Source organism: Sander lucioperca, chromosome 21 (genome assembly GCF_008315115.2).
Source record: "Sander lucioperca isolate FBNREF2018 chromosome 21, SLUC_FBN_1.2, whole genome shotgun sequence".
Classification (NCBI taxonomy): domain Eukaryota; kingdom Metazoa; phylum Chordata; class Actinopteri; order Perciformes; family Percidae; genus Sander; species Sander lucioperca.
In genome coordinates this window covers 19,258,055-19,276,268 of record NC_050193.1, presented here as the reverse complement: position 1 = coordinate 19,276,268, position 18,214 = coordinate 19,258,055, and the positions used below count along the sequence as shown (strand labels likewise).

Below are 18,214 nucleotides of genomic sequence, written 5' to 3'. Positions count from 1 at the left end.
CGGGTACTCGTGCTTTGGCTACCCGGCACGCGTAGCGTATGTGGACCGTTCAGCGGAGCAGATGTGCAGAGCACACACGGCGTAGGATTGTGTGAATCACAGGCGACACAGACAGATTTTTGCTTTGGGATTGTTGATGTTTCTTCAGTTTTTTGGAGCCGGCACAGAGCTGTGAAAACGTCAATCTACTGTCAGCTGTTATCAGAGGACGCAGGGGAGGGAAACGGGAAATACAAACAGAAACTCTCAAAATGCAACTGCCACTACGCTCACTGACAGTCATTAAGTCGTTTCCTGTGTGTCGTAGTTTAATTTAAAAGAAAAAAATTACACTTTATGATCCATTTCTGTGTAAAAAGGGCTGCACACACTAGAGTCCAGATCAGGCCGAATTTTTCTGTCCGAGCCCGGCACAGTTAAAATTTCATTTTTTTTTTCTCATACTAATGACAGGGCCTCACACACACACACACACACACACACACACACAGACAGACAGACAGACAGACAGACACAACACCACTAAGGTCTATATAAAGAGACTTCAGATACAGTATTAGGGGACCACTAAGGTCTATATAAAGAGACTTCAGATACAGTATTAGGGGACCACTAAGGTCTATATAAAGAGACTTCAGATACAGTATTAGGGGACCACTAAGGTCTATATAAAGAGACTTCAGATACAGTATTAGGGGACCACTAAGGTCTATATAAAGAGACTTCAGATACAGTATTAGGGGACCACTAAGGTCTATATAAAAGAGACTTCAGATACAGTATTAGGGAACCACTAAGGTCTATATAAAAGCATCCAGAAAGCAGCATGTCATAGGACCTTTAACAGACAATACTCAGCTTTATCTTTTTCCTCTGATACTTCTGCAGAGTCTATTGTTTTGAGTGTGAATGGCATTGTGTAAAATATCAGCAGAAGAACTTGTGCCTCCCACAAAGCTCAGCAGCAATACAAGCTGATAACCTACTGTGCTACTTCTGTGACACACTTTCTTTTCCTCCCGCTGTCTTTGAATAGACTTCCTACTTGCAGATCTAAGGTTTCTCGGCTGGTGGTTCGACAGACATTTTGTGTCTTGGAAAGCTTCAGAGACGTGTTGTCTGACAGCTTTGTGCATTCCTGTAGATCCTGTGTCTTTACACCCTGCAAAAAAAAAAAAAAATCACAGGGGCGACAGACGCCAGAACAACTCCGCTATTGACTTGATAGTTGCTATAGTAACCAGGGTGCCTGGCAGCTTACGTTTCATCATCAGATAAATCATGGCATGCCATTGATACAAGAACAAACGTACGTTTTTCTTTTTTCTTTCTTTCTCTCTCTCCCCCTCCTGAATTAGTTTCTGGTGCATTTGCGTCACTGTCCTACCTTTTCCCTGAGCTGTGATGTGACACACATACAGAACGAAATCACCTTTTAACGTCCTTGTATTTCGTTCTGGAGAAATGAGCCCACTTAAGCTGCATGTATTGTCCTGTACTGCATTTTTAAAAAAGACTCATCCTGTGGACCACTGACCGTTGATTAGTTTATCAACATTACATTAAAAATGCCAGAATTTAAAGCAGAGTGAGACCCATGGGCGTCACTTTGGTTTGAAATGTGCTGGGGACAGAGACGCATTCGGACGTACATTTCCAGAAGTGCTGGGTACAATGACACATTCATAATTTTTTTTGTTTAGGTACAAGCTTTTTTGCTAATGTGAGATAACTTGTATAATCGTTGGATTTTGGTTTAGTTTTTTTGACAGGCTTAAGTGTTCATTACAAGATATGGCCATGAGGAATTTGGTGATGATTGATCGTTGTTTAGGTACATTAAACCACGTTAAGCTTGTTCATGTTAAGCAGAATGTCCCGACAGGCAGCAGCAGAGCGTGTGTGTGTGTGTGTGTGTGTGTGTGTGTCTGTCTGTGTGTGTGTGTGTGTGTGTGTGTGTGTGTGTGTGTGTGTGTATCTGTGTGTGTATATCTGTGTGTGTGTGTGTGTGTGTGTGTGTGTGTGTGTGTGTGTGTCTGTGTGTGTGTGTGTGTGTGTGTGTGTGTGTGTGTGTGTGTGTGTGTGTGTCTGCTGTGTGTGTGTGTGTGTGTGTGTGTGTCTGCTGTGTGTGTGTGTGTGTGTGTGTGTGTCTGCTGTGTATATCTGTGTGTGTGTGTGTGTCTGTGTGTGTGTCTGTGTGTGTGTGTGTGTGTGTCTGTGTGTGTGTCTGTGTGTGTGTGTGTGTGTGTGTCTGCTGTGTGTGTGTCTGTGTGTGTGTGTGTGTCTGTCTGTGTGTCTGTGTGTCTGTCTGTCTGTCTGTCTGTCTGTCTGTCTGTGTGTGTGTGTGTGTGTGTGTGTGTGTGTGTGTGTGTGTGTGTGTGTGTCTGCTGTGTGTGTGTCTGTGTGTGTGTGTCTCTGTCTGTGTGTCTGTTTGTCTGTCTGTCTGTCTGTCTGTCTGTGTGTGTGTGTGTGTGTGTGTGTGTGTCTGTGTGTGTGTGTGTGTGTGTGTGTGTGTGTGTCTGCTGTCTGTCTGTCTGTGTGTGTGTGTCTGTGTGTGTGTGTGTGTGTGTGTGTCTGCTGTGTGTGTGTGTGTGTGTGTGTGTCTGCTCTGTGGGGATAGAGATTGTTGTGGATTTTTTGGCATCTGTCGCTCAAGAATTATGCATTATGGACTTTTTTTTAAACTAAATTGAGCTTGAGGTTTTCAAAAAAAGTGGTGGGTACAAAATGACTCATGACGAAATCTGGTAGGTACGCGTCCCCACCGTCCCCACCGTCCCCACCGTCCCCACTGTCCACACCGTCCCCACCGTCCCCACCGTCCACACCGTCCACACCGTCCACACCGTTCCCACCGTCCCCACCGAAATCGACGCCTATGGTGAGACATCTTCTTCCTGTAGCTCTCCCTCTCTCCCGTCGCGAGACGCCGAAATGGATGCCAATAAGATTCTGAATGGAAAGTTTACTTTTAAAAAGTTGTGGAGGGGGACAGTAGTCTCACCATACAGCCTGTATGACACGGAGAAAGCAGCCACACTGGAACAGCTGCAAAGTTCTGCAAACGCTGTCTCATTAACCGGTGATCACTGGACGTCAGTGAGTGATCAAAAAAGTTACTGCACACTATATTGACTCTGTATATCAGCAGACAGTTTTAGGACTGTGTTGCTTGTATCGTTTTTTTGACTGTTTTTGTCATTTGGGACATTGTCCTCCCCCTTTTTAAGAGAAAAAAGAACCATATTTTTTACTGTATTGTATGTCTCATATAACCTATTTGGTCAGCAAAAGTCAGCAAAAAAGTTCCTTAGCCATCCTAGAATTTAGCAAATCCAGCAAAACAATGCATTCTGATAACAACAACCTGTTTCACAGGCTGTGTGGGAATTTCTGCGTCTCAAAGTCGCCTTGAATGTGGCGTAATTACAGTTTGAAAAACAGTTTCCCCGTCTTTTTGGTCTGGCGCACAACTAGGCATGCCAAAATTTATCGTGAACCTGAATTCATATATGTGTACGGGCCGGATCAAAATTTGCGAGGGGCCGGATTTGGCCCGCGGGCCTTGAGTTTGACACGTGCTTTAGATAATTCTCCCATGACGGGGGACTCAATCACAGGTCATTTCAGAGAGAGAGAGAGCGTTCCTATTGGCTGTTACTACACATGCATTGCCCGTGTGACAGAGAGGGGAGAGGGAGAGCTGCAGGAAGAGGTCTCACGTTGTTTTTGCTTTCTACCCACTGCAGCTTTAAGATGAGGATGATTAATGCTATCACTGTTGTGTTTTGCTATTTCACACATTATTTGGCCTCATAATGACCCTGTTAGTGCAACTAGTTTGGTTTAATGTAATGACATCAGCCCACGGCAGCTCAAGCATCTCTTGTTGATATGATGCTGATTAGAAAACTCCTCTCTGTCCCTCTTCCAGAAGAGCACTTCTCCTCTCACTGCATCAACGGATTCTGATCATATCCTCCCCGTCTCATCGCAGAAGGCCTCCTCTTCCTCCTCCTCCTCATCCTCCTCCTCCTCCTCCCAGTGGTCTTCATCTTTGGCTCTGAGCCTGGTGCGGCCGCTGAGCTGCGATGTCAGCCAGGGCTCGTCCAGGACTGCTGACGGTGAATCCGGTACCAGCCTACACGCTCCGTTCAGGCACGGCCGCAGCAGTCCCAGCCCCTCGCGGCTCGCCGCCGGCCTCCCGCTCCAAGCACAGGTGGCTCGCAGTGAGCTTAACGTCCGCCTACCCAGAGGTACGTCACGATGCCACTTTTGTTTTTGCTCTGACGACCCGGTCAGATAGGCTACGTATCGATGCTGTCCGGCTAAAACTGAAATCGTTGCTTTTAACAGGAAATGAAAACACATTTGAGATCATTTTATTGAGCTATTTTTCTCAAAAGAAGTCAGAAAACAATGTCTAATTGCTGTTTAAATGTTAGTGAAACCCACAGACGTAAAGGGTGACCAATAGCATTGATTTATGAAACAAAGTTGAAATGACAATATGTCATCAATGAAATTAAATATTGTCATACTGCTGCACAACAGCAGTGTAAACTGTGGGATACATTAGAAAGATTACACAAATAAAAATGTCTGTTATGCTAAAAAACACTGAAAACTAGGCTTCATTAGGGTAAAAATGGCACTTTGTTAACCTCAGGGACTTTTATATTTACTTTTTTTTTTCATTGAATTGGCTGGTTTTGTTTTTCTTTGTAGTAGTTTGTAGAAAATTAAATTGTCTTTGGGTTTCTGAATCAAAAATATGGGTTTCTTTCAATGAAATTGCCCAAAAATAACATGGATGGCTCCATACATGAAACTGCTGTAATTATGCATCAACATACGTTCCTCTGATCTTAATTATCAGCTAAAGTAATTCATAATTTCAGGGTTTTTTAACTCAAAATTAGGCGTAATTGAATATAAATGAGGTTCATTGACCATGAATTTCAAACATAAGTGTAAAACTAGCGGTGATAAGTTGGAATGAAGTTGGCTTAGAAGATGTATACTTTATGCTTTATAAAACAGGCTAAACAACACAAGGGTTAAACTTGGAAGTTCAAAATGAAATGAGAAAAGAGAGAATGTTTTGCAGATTAAACGTCTGCTGGGTTTAGAAGAAAAACTCCACATAATGGGCTTTCAACGTAATGACTGTAACAAGGGTGGTGATGGAGCAGTGGATATGTCACATGCCTTTAGTGTGGGAGATAGGGTTAGATTCCCACTGAGATACATCAACCAGTGTGTTCCTGAGCAAGGCACTTAACCCCTAGCTGCTCCAGAGGTGTGCAACCTCTGATATATATAGCAGTTGTAATTGTAATGTAATGTAACTCTAACAGAGCGATCCTGGACCAATGCACTGACATGTATTGTGGCTCAGCTCCACTTTGCACCAACCCCGTCTGTCGTTTCCTCCTCCTCTTGCTAAGGTTTTGAGCGTCGGCCCTTGAAGCACCCATCTTGCCCAGATGGGACAGAGAGCCCTCCTAAACCCCCCCGCACAGGCACTGTCCCCGCCCTGGTGCCCAAACCGCCCTCCTACCCGCTGGTCAAACTGGTGGGCAAGTTCTACACCCTGAAGTGCCGGTGAGTGAAACCTGTGTTAGACACAGACTGTAAATTTAGTGGACAAGGCTTCCGGGTCTGAGAAGTGAAGCCGATGCTGAAGCTCCTTAAAGCTGCATTCTCTCTAACTTCCAGCAGGGGGAGACTCCTTAAAGCTGTATTCTCTCTAACTTCCAGCAGGGGGAGACTCCTTAAAGCTGTATTCTCTCTAACTTCCAGCAGGGGGAGACTCCTTAAAGCTGTATTCTCTCTAACTTCCAGCAGGGGGAGACTCCTTGAAGCTGTATTCTCTCTAACTTCCAGCAGGGGGAGACTCCACTGGCTCCAAAAAGAAGTCTGTTTCTATAGAAGTCTCTGAGAAAATGAGCCTACTTCTCTCTTGATTTATTACCTCAGTAAACATTTTCATAATGAGTTCATGGTCTCAATCACTAGTTTGAAGTCTTCTTCAACACAGCATGATGTTCATTTAGTAAATGATGGTGCCGTTTATTTTAAAACAGGCGATAAAGCAGGGGATGCTTTAGGACCTGTCATCAGGACAGAGGCTTAGCGATGCTAACCGTGCTAACACTGTGGACATTAAAATAGACCTCAACTAGTTTTTAACTGTTGTCCGTGTTCTCATCTTAATCTTTGGCCCTCTCACTGTGTGTTTTCACTTCAGCAAAGTTAACAATGGAATATTTTGGTCGCTTAAAAATGTCTTGTTCAGCGTTCTGCCACCCAAGCTAGCTAGCTACCGCTAGCGTTAGCTGGTAACTTAAAGGCCCGGACACACCAAGCCGATAACCGGCCGTCTGACAGTCTGGCGAGGTCGGTGACTCGAGTCTGTTCGGTGTGTCCGTGCCGTCGTCCGTCCGAGGGGTCGTCGGCCTTCATTTTGGCTGATTTGACATGTATAATCGGGGGGGCGGGCACTGCCGGCAGTCAGACTCAATGACCAATCTGATTGGTGGAGAGCTAACCAGGAAACGGGGAGCGGGATGAGCGTGACTAGAGTCTCTCAAAATCTGATGAAAATCTTTTAAACTGACCTTTGTTGATCTTAAATGAAGACAGATTCAGCAACTGCACGGCCTATTTCTCTCTTCAAATGTTTTCAGAAACACGTTTCGGTGAACTATTTTAGTCCAATATGAGATCGTATTCTGAACGAGCCGCCATGACAGTCTGGCTTTGAATTTCTGGAGAAACCAGACCCACGTGACGGGTTCGTCCAATCAGCTGCCGGTTTTAATTTTTGGGCGACAATCCAGATTAGCGCCGCCTGCTGTTATGGAGACGTATTACGTCTGGTCTCTTCGGTATTCTGAGGAACTTTTTGGACCAACTCGGGGAGACTGATCAGTCACACTGGCTTTACTGCTGACGGTCGGCCGTTGGCTCTGTGTGTCCGGACCTTAAGGGAAAGTTTGCAGGTTTTCTGTTCTGTCGTACATGCAGATGAATGTCTCAGTACCTGGAGGTCTGTGTTTACCCGTCGGTAAATCTTCCCTGGATGACTCGCTTCAGAACGGTTCAACATCGGCGATTTTGCATTTAGCTTAGCTTGTTCAGGGCCTTTAACATTAGATATTTTCCAACATGACATCATGACTTTGCATAAACATACACGCCACTTTCCCTAAAGCCAAGTGGCGTGTTATCTGTACCCATTTTGAGCTATCCGCGTGTATGTCTACGCTGTATACAGCGGACGTAAATACACACCGCGTTATCGCGAGAACGTGCTGTGCTATCGCAAGAACAACTTCACACGCGTGTAAAAAAAAAGGTTGGGCTTAGGGAAAGAACATTGGGAAAGGCTTTCTTAAAAAGAAAATAGCGATCCCGGCTCTCCTGGATTTTACCCATCCTCCACCCCAACCAACCTCCGTCCTTTCATACTACTCGCTACGGCGATAATTCACATGTAATGTAGGTCAATGGAGGCCAAACGGCGTTGATAAACACGCTAAAAAAAACGATTATGCATCTTGATAACACGCCAAAATGGCATACGAATTAGCGTGTCATACATACGGCACTTAGTGAGATCAGTCTGACATTTTCAGACAGCAGCATTAATACAACTGTCTGGCTACGTTTAAAATAGTCCCCTAATTTCTAACCCCCTGCTGAGCAGTACTCCACTTTTAGTTGCTAATGCACTATATTCTGATGAAATGAAATACAATCATTTGGGGTTTTCAGGCAATGGAAATGAGCTCTAAAGTCCTGATATAACTGCAGGACACCAGTTTTACCAGAATCAGCTGTTCCCGAGGGAGGCACTGAATTTAACTCCCATCAGTTTGTGTTTTATTCCTTTGTGTGAAAACTCAGAATATGTAGCTCACTTGTAGTGTTATTTTGCATTATTGTATAGACCTTTTTCACGGCAGACATGTTGACATGTCATAGTAGGAACAGCATAGGTGTGTTCAAACCCATTAATGATGGCTGTGTTCCACTTAGGAGAGGTCCTGGTATTGTTCATGCTGACTCAATGAAATATCTCACTGGGACACTTGATGGAACTGAGCCATCGTTAAGGTTATCAATCTCAGCTGTGCTTTTCCTACTATGACAAGTCAACATGTCTGCTGTGAAAAAGGTCCATTTTGGGCTTCTACTAAAATGATAGACAGTATATAAACTGGACCAGCAGGTCCCGTGTCTCTGGACGGAGACCAGTGAAGTCTCTTTCCCGGTGATGGCTGAGCGTTACTGAGCAGCCTCCAACTGAGCTTGAAGACGTAGATGTGACGTGAGCAACCTGTCTGAAAGTTGGAAGTCTTCTGGTAGCTGTGCCAAGAGAAATCTCAATCATTCCCAATCTAGCAGAGACGGAGAGCGTAGGTATATGTAAGGAGATAACATAGACACAGGCTAATTACTGATCACTAAAATGATAGTTAACATTAGGAATTAAACTTAAACAGCTAATGGAAGTCCAAACTGCCTGAGAGCTTCTCCTGTACTATACGGTAATTCCTCTACTATGAGACAGTAAGTCTCGTGGTTATGACACAATCGTTAGCCTATTTTTATAAAAACGTCTGCTACGGAGCCATAACGTGAGGTACAAGGTAATGGAGCCTTTTATACATTGTCGTGTTTCTTTAGAAATAAACAATGGACAAATAGAGTCTTTAAACTCTTCAGATGTAAAGTTATTCTCTGTCAAAGTGACGTCAAAATGAATGGCAGTCAATGGGATGCTAACGGGAGGTGATGGCTTGGTAGCATCAAAATGGCGCCATAGGAGGTTCGAGCTCTGAAGCGAAGCGTACCCCCCTTGTATAAAACATGTTTACGTGTTTTAAAGGAGCACTAGGAGTTCCTGCGTGGTCGCTTCTGTTGACGTTCCAAGTAAATTTCAAAACAAAACAGAGCAAGCTTGCCCCACCCCCCATGTTTCCGTAACTGTCATGACTGTCACTAAGCCCCACCCCCTCCCCCAACCATCTCGTCAGTGATTGGCTGGAACGTGGTTTGTTGTATTTTGGTGCCTATCCTGTGCCTCTAGTGTTTGGTTGACGTTAACGACCACTGTGTTGTCTACTGAGACCGGGTTTTTTCATGGTGTGTTCAGGGACCAGGCAGCTAGCGGATCAAGGAAAGATGACTACCATTTGAGACAAAAATGAAATCACGTCTTTGTACCTCAAAAGCCAAGTCTGCTCTGATTGGTCAGTGTTTCAGGTCTTCTAAAGCTACTCTCTCTGCGTCTCTTCAGTCATTTCAGCTGGGGAATGACTAATGGCACTGTAGCGAACTTTCTGCATACTTTCTACTATATATATATATATATATATATATATATATATAGTGTGAGGAAAGTAAGTATTTGAACACCCTGCTATTTTGCAAGTTCTCCCACTTAGAAATCATGGAGGGTCTGAAATTGTCATCGTAGGTGCATGTCCACTGTGAGAGACATAATCTAGAAAAAAATCCAGAAATCACAATATATGATTTTTTAACTATTTATTTGCATGATACAGCTGCAAATAAGTATTTGAACACCTGAGAAGATCAATGTTAATATTTGGTACAGTAGCCTTTGTTTGCAGTTACAGAGGCCAAACGTTTCCTGTAGTTTTTCACCAGGTTAACACACTGCAGGAGGGATTTTGGCCCACTCCTCCACACAGATCTTCTCTAGATCAGTCAGGTTTCTGGGCTGTCGCTGAGAAACCCGGAGTTTGAGCTCCCTCCAAAGATTCTCTATTGGGTTCAGGTCTGGAGACTGGCTAGGCCACGCCAGAACCTTGATATGCTTCTTCCAGAGCCACTCCTTGGTTATCCTGGCTGTGTGCTTCGGGTCATTGTCATGTTGGAAGACCCAGCCTCGACCCATCTTCAATGCTCTAACTGAGGGAAGGAGGTAGTTCCCCAAAATCTCGCAATACATGGCCCCGGTCATCCTCTCCTTAATACAGTGCAGTCGCCCTGTCCCATGTGCAGAAAAACACCCCCAAAGCATGATGCTACCACCCCCATGCTTCACAGTAGGGATGGTGTTCTTGGGATGGTACTCATCATTCTTCTTCCTCCAAACACGGTTAGTGGAATTATGACCAAAAAGTTCTATTTTGGTCTCATCTGACCACATGACTTTCTCCCATGACTCCTCTGGATCATCCAAATGGTCATTGGTGAACTTAAGACGGGCCTTGACATGTGCTGGTTTAAGCAGGGGAACCTTCCGTGCCATGCATGATTTCAAACCATGACGTCTTAGTGTATTACCAACAGTAACCTTGGAAACGGTGGTCCCAGCTCTTTTCAGGTCATTGACCAGCTCCTCCCGTGTAGTTCTGGGCTGATTTCTCACCTTTCTTAGGATCATTGAGACCCCACGAGGTGAGATCTTGCATGGAGCCCCAGTCCGAGGGAGACTGACAGTCATATTTAGCTTCTTCCATTTTCTAATGATTGCTCCAACAGTGGACCTTTTTTCACCAAGCTGCTTGGCAATTTCCCCGTAGCCCTTTCCAGCCTTGTGGAGGTGTACAATTTAGTCTCTAGTGTCTTTGGACAGCTCTTTGGTCTTGGCCATGTTAGTAGTTGGATTCTTACTGATTGTATGGGGTGGACAGGTGTCTTTATGCAGCTAACGACCTCAAACAGGTGCACCTAATTTAGGATAATAAATGGAGTGGAGGTGGACATTTTAAAGGCAGACTAACAGGTCTTTGAGGGTCAGAATTCTTGCTGATAGACAGGTGTTCAAATACTTATTTGCAGCTGTATCATACAAATAAGTAGTTAAATAATCATATATTGTGATTTCTGGATTTTTTTTTAGATTATGTCTCTCACAGTGGACATGCACCTACGATGACAATTTCAGACCCTCCATGATTTCTAAGTGGGAGAACTTGCAAAATAGCAGGGTGTTCAAATACTTACTTTCCTCACTGTATGTGTGTGTGTGTGTGTGTGTGTGTGTATATATATATATATATATATATATATATATATATATAGTATAGTTGTGACATCACAACGGTACAGAAGTCCTTACTGGTCCATTAAAGGCACAGTTTCTGAATAGGGAGTGTGCATTTCTCTGTGGATTGAGCGTTTTAATACTTTGTTTTTACCTGCTTTATGATTTTTTTTTTTTTTTTTTTTTTTTTAAACATGGAAATCTGACTTTTTACAACATGGGACCTTTTTAATATGTATTTCTGTCGGCGTCAGGTTCTGCGAGGTGGAGTTTCACGGCCCGCTGTCGGTGCAGGAGGACTGGATCAGACACCTCCAGCAGCACATCCTCAAGATGAACTACAACAGGCCCGCTGCGCCCAAAGCCGCCTCCGCTGAACCCCCTGCCCCTGCGGGCAACCCGGCCAATGCCCCAGCCTCCACCTCTACCTCCAGTACCACCTCTACCACGCTCGCCCTCACCTCCACCTCCACCCTGGGCCATGCCAACATTCCCAACAGCTGCTCCCATACACCGCCGGTGGCTAAGCGCGCTCCGCCCGTCACTGCCACAGAGATTGTAACGGTCTCAGAGGAGCAGCCCACCTTATCTCCAACTTCTATTCCCCTCCCCGCCCAGACAGTGTGAGCTCAGATCCATCACTGTCATTTAAGCCCCTTTTACTTGTCTTGTTGCCTTTCTTATATATTTTCATCCATCCGTTTTCTTCTTCCTTTGGCCTTCACAAAGGGTTGAGGAGGAACGTTTTCCCTCCAAAGAGCCCTCTGAGTCCCACGCACCTTTTTGAAGCAGCTTTCTACACTGTTACTAAGACCTGCTGCCATGAAAGAAGAAGGAAAGAAGCTCTCAGGGCTTAGCCGCGCACCACAGATGGGTCATCAAGTGTCGGAGGTTACGAGGAGAGACGAACCAATGTTTTTTGTGTTTGCCTTGTTTATATTGAATGTCCAGGTGTTGACGTGGACCCTTGCTGGACCTCTCCTCCCATTCGTTGGGGGATTTAGGGGTTAATGTAGCCCTTTATCAAACTTAAACCCCCACCCCTATCGACCATACTTCTGCCCCCTTTCCCCTTTACAAACTTACTAGCGTTACTTAGACCAGTCAGACTGAGATTGAATGACTTTTATAACCATGCTAGTCTCGTGGTTGAGATTTTCAAACACTTAGTGTTAAAACAGGCACTTTTAATGTTGACATTGTCACTTAGCACTTACTGAAAGGCCCATTTTAAATGGGTGAAATTCGACAATGACTAAAGGTCCTTGCACACTGAGTCTGAAATTTTCGTAGGCCTTTTTTTGTCACGCACAGAAACCTTGCACACTGACTCCGATGCATATTAATTAATCCTTTGCGAAATCTTTCGCCAAACAATACAAAATGGAGTTTTCAAGCAGTGAGGGTGATTATGTTGTCCTCTCCCTTCTTAAAAAGTGAAAGAAATAGGAAATATTGGCTCCATCCAATCCTGAGATTGCGCTGTGGGATTATCCTCATCCTTTCCAAGTTTATTTTAGGATACCTTGATAACACCCTTGAACTTGGACTTGGCCATTGGTCTATATAAGTTATACCAGTTACAGTTCTCAAGGACGCACGCACACACGGACGCCACAGCACGGACGCCACAGCACGGACGCCACGGCACGGACGCCACGGCACCGTCTCTTTTTCCTTTCTCTCAACTTCTCCGCCGTGTGTGGCGCGTACCCGCTCGCGGTGTGAAGCGTGTGGCGGCGCTATTCTCCACATGTAGGAACCTGGTGAATTAACCTGCAACATGTCAGCTGTTTGGGAATTCTTCAGCGTGTGTGCAGAAGATAACAAGTTTACAATATGCAACACCTGCAAGGAGAAAGTAGGGCGTGGAGGGACGACACCAAAAACCTAAATCACATTTCTTTAGTTGATATTGATGTGAAAAGAAGGAAATGGTTCTAACATTGCTCTTTAGATGTGTGTGAATGTCCCACACCAGGAGTAATTTATATAGTTCTATTTTATAGTGATCCATTATCTGTTCAACACATGTTCTATTAAAGAAAAGATAGAAAATATTTGTGTGCTGTAAAGTTTAGAAAGGTTAGAAAAAATGAAATCAGAATCGGCTAAAATCACTATCAGCTGGTCTAACTCAAAGAAAATCAGAAATCGGCCTAGAAAGTTGTAATCGGTGCATCTCTAGTTGAAAGAACAATTATATGTTTTTTTAGCTAGTATCTACCTTCTGCTCTAAGCACTCCTACAGTTAAACTCCATGCCTTCTCTTTTCTGGTGTTGTAATTATGTTTTTCTAGCCTGGCTCCTCCCTCCTACGTACTTCCGCTCAATTTTCATTTTCCTTCAGGACTCTGTCTGGGTTTCCAAATATTTGGCGGTCCAATCAGCGAACAGGCCAATCTGACGAGCCAGACCCACATCCAGATGTTGGGTCTGGGAACTCCCCATTGGCTGGGCTCAATCTGAGGGGCGGGATAAACGGTTGTCTTTCAAATTCCCTCTGCACGCAATAGGATAGCGCTCCAACCAATCAGAGCAACACTAGTTGATAGATTAAGTTTGAAACTCTGAACACATCTTCCTTTTTTAAGAATGACTTCAGTGCCGTTCTTTGTTCTTTTCTCAAAGAAAAGCTGAACTCCAAGTCTTCCAGAGTCGCGGCCAAAGCCGATTCCAAAGACCGCTGTTCACCAGCAGCAGCAGCCATAAGCCCCGCCCACCCACTCTATACACAATGTGATTGGCCTGACCAGAATTTGATATTTCCAGCTCGCAAGCCAACGGAGAGTTGCTAGACGACCCTGGCTGCAAATTACATTTGCTGCTGCTAGGGTGGTCTAGATTTCTAGGCTAGTGAACAGAGGGACTGGCTGAGAACGATGACGTTGAGGTTGTGCGCTAGTTTGAGTTGTAGTTCCGTAATGGCGGCAGAGAAAGATGCGAGCGAAGCGATTTTGACCGTTCTCCGTCGCAGCATTTGGAAACATTTCTGTCTTCCTTCCACTCCGAATGTCGCAGCTTTCCTCAATCTTCCCGCTTGTAAACTAGCAGTCTTTGTGACTATTTAAGCCCCGCCTACCCAGCCCGACGGCCAATAGGAAAGTAGTGGGCCGTGACACAACGTGAGGTCGTATTCATATTTTTAAAGTGCGAAACATTTCAGACTCAGTGTGGAAGGACCTTAATTCCAATCGGTGAAAGGAGCAAGAAGTGGAAGCACACCCAAAAAGGGAAAAGGGAAAATCCCCCTTCTTAACTTTTATAATGTAATTATTTTCCCCAAAAAAATACATTTTGCTTGAATGTAGCTTAAAGCACCTATTAATACTATTAATACCTTAAATGCACACATTCATACACACTCAAACAAAAGCCCCGTTGGTAGTTGGACCTTTTCATCACGTTACTACTCCACAGTGCTGCTGCTGCTCCTGTTGAAGGCACAGTTGCATTTTAGTTTCCCTTTCTCGATTTGAAGATAAAAAAAAAACTGTTCACCATTCATTTTCCATTCACAGTGTTGCCATTTTCTTCCTGCCTTTTTTTCAATTTGAAACCAAGTTATTATTTATTTATTATTATGCATCTGAATGTGGTTAAGCTAGGTCATTTTAAAGCTAACGTAAAACTTTGGAATGTTTGAAAATAGGTCAGCGGTGCACTTTTTACACTGGTGCAGTGTGTGTGTGTGTGTGTGTGTGTGTGTGTGTGTGTGTGTGTGTGTGTGTGTGTGTGTGTGTGTGTGTGTGTTCTTGTTTAACTATATTTGTGGGGTCCAAAAACCGGGAGTCCAGTATACTTGTGGGGTCCTGACAGCTTTGTGGGGCCAAAATGCTGGACCCCACAAGGTTAAAGGTCTGTTTGAGGGTTAAGACTTGGTTTTAGGATTAGGGTTAGAATTAGGTTATGGTTAGGGTGAGGGTAAGGGTTAAGGTTAGGCATTTAGTTGTGATAGTTAAGGTTAGGGTAAGGGGCTAGGGAATGCATTATGTCAATGTTGGCATATGCCAACTATTTGGCATATGCCAACTAAGATAGTGCCACAAATGTGTGTGTGTGTGTGTGTGTTAGTATGTTTGTGTGTGTGTGTGTGTGTGTGTGTGTGTGTGTTAGTATGTTTGTGTACATACATAGCAAATGTGCATTTGTTATCCAATTTAAAGAGACAGAAGTAAACCTGCTGATAGGAAGACGCCTCCTTGGCTCAAAGTGGACTTAATGTGGGAGCCTGTCTGTATGTAGTCTGACCAGGACTGAAATGCATCCGTCATCGTGTTAGGATGTGCCAAAGAGTCTGTTTACTTCCTTGTTTTGCCTCTGTAAAAGCAGTTTACATTGGACCCTGATGGTGGAGGAAACTCTGCACAGCGATCGAGTCCCCCCCGAGGATTTTCAAACCGAACAATGGACTACATCAGCGGCGATCTGCATCCACTACATTCACAGCAGAGAAATGAAGACTCTGGGCTACTGTAGCGGCTTCATGGGACTCGTGTTGTTACTGTAGGATTGTTAGATTATTCCAATTAAACATGAACACAAACCAAACTGGATTTCACGCACGGCTCTGGAGAACTGCCAGCCCTCAGTCCAAACACAGAAACACAGGCTTCTGACGTCTGTTTCTTTCTACATTGCTTCAGATTTCGTTTGTATCAACCCAGAACTGAAGCAATAACTAAATGCTCCATGTAGGCGAGCTTTTAAAGTTTGTTCAAGTGTTGCCCATGTTTGAAACATGACTGTTGGATCCAAAACAACAATACCCGAACCCTTTTATGGAGTATAGATACATATTATATAACTACATGTACTTAAGAAACTGTTGACGCTAGTAGAGCTATCAGCAGTTCTATTAGCAAGGTAGTTAAAAGAAAAATAAGTGATCTTAATTCCTCTATTGTGATTTGATTTCAACCTTTGATGCTACAGTATGTATTTTTTATTGCTCTGTGCATTTCTGTATTTGCAGTCCTGCAAGGTGAATCTTTAGAGTATTTTTTATTTTGAATCCGTTAGTCTCTCTCTCTCCAAGCTGAAACTTTTGGTGCTGGTGAGAATGTTGCAGGTCGGGAGCCGGCGAGTGACTGAACTGAACGTGAGGAAGATTATTGGGATTGTCCCGTCCTGGTGTTTTAAAGGATGCTAATCCGCGGGCCTTAAAGGGGACCACTGCACGGTGAGGTATGACCCTCCTCTGTGGTCACAGAGTAACAGATGCAGCACGGAAGCAAATAACAGAAACATGTATTTATTTTGTTCGGAATTCACCTCTTTGAAATTTCTTGATTTGCAATTTCAAAAGCTTGAATTTTATTTATACTTAACTTTTAAGTTTTAGAATTTCATAACAATAGATTCAGAAAAAAAATAATTAATTCTGAAACTTTAAGTTTTGGATCTGAATTTGTGACCATTGGGGGAAAAAAAATTGTATTCAGCTTTTGCAAAATTGCTAAAAATGGCTAAAAAAAATATTCATATTATATTTTAATTTCAAAGAGGTCCACTGTTAAAATTTAAATACTTTTGTCTCTTATTTGCTCCCATAATGCTGTAGCCTCTTGCAGGTCTGTGGCTCCGTGACTGTGTGAGATGCAGGCCGGTGCATTAGGCCGGCTACACACTGGCTGCGTGGCGTGAGCGTGTCAGCTGCGTGGCGTGCCCGTTTTTTTATTTTGTCTCCCATGGTAACAGGTTAGAGCGTGCACACTGCCTGCGTGACACACACGTCTCAGGCACGGCATGCTAGAAATAGGACCGACGCCTATTTTTCACGCGACACGCCAGCTTGTTGGAAGCGTTTCCAGGCAACATAGAATACAAAAAGATGTTTATATGTCATTTTGACATGAATACATATTAATAAATGATATTTTGATGTTTTGAAAAATAGGTTTTGACATAAATGTAGATATAAATGTAATTTAAAAAAATAATAAATAATTATCGATTTTCTAATATTGCACCTGTCAATACAGAAGGAAATATTCTGGAGCCTATTTAGCCGTCAATACTGCCGACGTTGTCTCTGCTGTAATCAGATCAGAATATAGTTATGTTTATGTTTATGAGAAACAAGGCTAGCAGCAGCAGCACCGCGTCAGACACCTTTCTGGTGTGGAAAGACATAGAAAACGCCACGCCACAGAAACGCCACGCTCACGCCACGCAGCCAGTGTGTAGCTGGCCTTACAGTTCCCTATAAGATCACCTGAAGAAGCCTCAGCTGGTATAATTGTGTGTGTGTGTGTGTGTGTGTGTGTGTGTGTGTGTGTGTGTGTGTGTGTGTGTGTAAAAAAACAAAAAAGACAGTAATGATGATGATTAAGAAGAAAAAAAGGAAAGAACCGTACTGTACACACTAAAGGGTTAAGTTTTTAAGTGAAGCAACTCCAGAAAGAAACAATAAATGTGATTTCAATTTCAGACACTGAACCATCGCCTTTATTGACACATCACAGCACATCAGCGTGTTGAGTGCAAACTCTTCATTTTTCAGCCACTAGGGGGAGGTACAACATTAGCTTTATAATGTAATATTAATAATGTACACTTTATTTTAATCCCACAAGGGGAAATTACAATGTTTTCACTCTGTTGTTATTACACACAGGCCTGAATTACACACACACATTTTTTTTTTTTCAGGGGAGGTTCACTGAGAGGCAGTCTCTCTTTTTGCAGGAACGCCCTGATCACATTCACACAGTTCCACATTCATACCTGGAAGCTGCCCAGTACTACCACAGTCTGATCTGATCACATTCATACCTGGAAGCTGCCCAGTACTACCACAGTCTGATCTGATCACATTCATACCTGGAAGCTGACCAGTACAACCACAGTCTGACCTGCTGCCACTGAGCAGCTCCACTGGAGCGGTTGGAGGTTAAGGGCCTTGCTCAAGGGCACCTCAGTGGTGGTAATGATAAGCGTTGCTCTTTCACTTTCCCCCACCCAGATTTTATCCTGTCAGTCTGGGGCTTGAACCGACGATCTCGCGGTCACAAGCTCTCTTCTTTAACCTTTAGGCCACCACTGTCCTCAGTACCTAATACATGCTCAGTACCTCTACATGCACTAATGGAGAGATGTCAGTGAGGGGGCTGCCCATGGAAAGGCGCCCGAGCAGTTGTTATGTTGGTTAATAAGAAGCAGATTTGACTTCAATGCACCCTT

At 43.8% G+C, this 18,214-nt stretch overlaps 1 protein-coding gene and 2 long non-coding RNA genes across 7 annotated transcripts in view; 2 read left to right on the top strand and 1 right to left on the bottom strand.

The window, feature by feature from the left end:
* The window catches only part of si:ch211-194b1.1 (protein Wiz), a 62,580-nt gene extending 49,963 nt beyond the window's left edge, over nt 1-12,617 (top strand). For 4 of the 5 annotated variants that reach the window (XM_035996522.1, XM_035996524.1, XM_035996521.1 and 1 more), the window contains 3 exons: nt 3,935-4,256; nt 5,451-5,607; nt 11,284-12,617. In XM_035996522.1, the coding sequence (XP_035852415.1) occupies nt 3,935-4,256; nt 5,451-5,607; nt 11,284-11,656 (852 nt within the window). In that variant the 3' untranslated portion in view covers nt 11,657-12,617. The remainder of the gene's footprint in view (nt 1-3,934; nt 4,257-5,450; nt 5,608-11,283) is intronic. The other variant, XM_035996523.1, reaches the window with a different exon arrangement.
* Nucleotides 13-18,214, bottom strand: part of LOC118494107 — a 20,687-nt gene continuing 2,485 nt past the window's right edge. The window contains exon 3 of the long non-coding RNA XR_004896164.1: nt 13-272. This is a non-coding gene — a long non-coding RNA (uncharacterized LOC118494107). The remainder of the gene's footprint in view (nt 273-18,214) is intronic.
* LOC118494104 lies at nt 13,929-15,905 on the top strand. The gene is made up of 2 exons (XR_004896161.1): nt 13,929-14,780; nt 15,146-15,905. It is a non-coding gene; the product is annotated as an uncharacterized LOC118494104 (long non-coding RNA).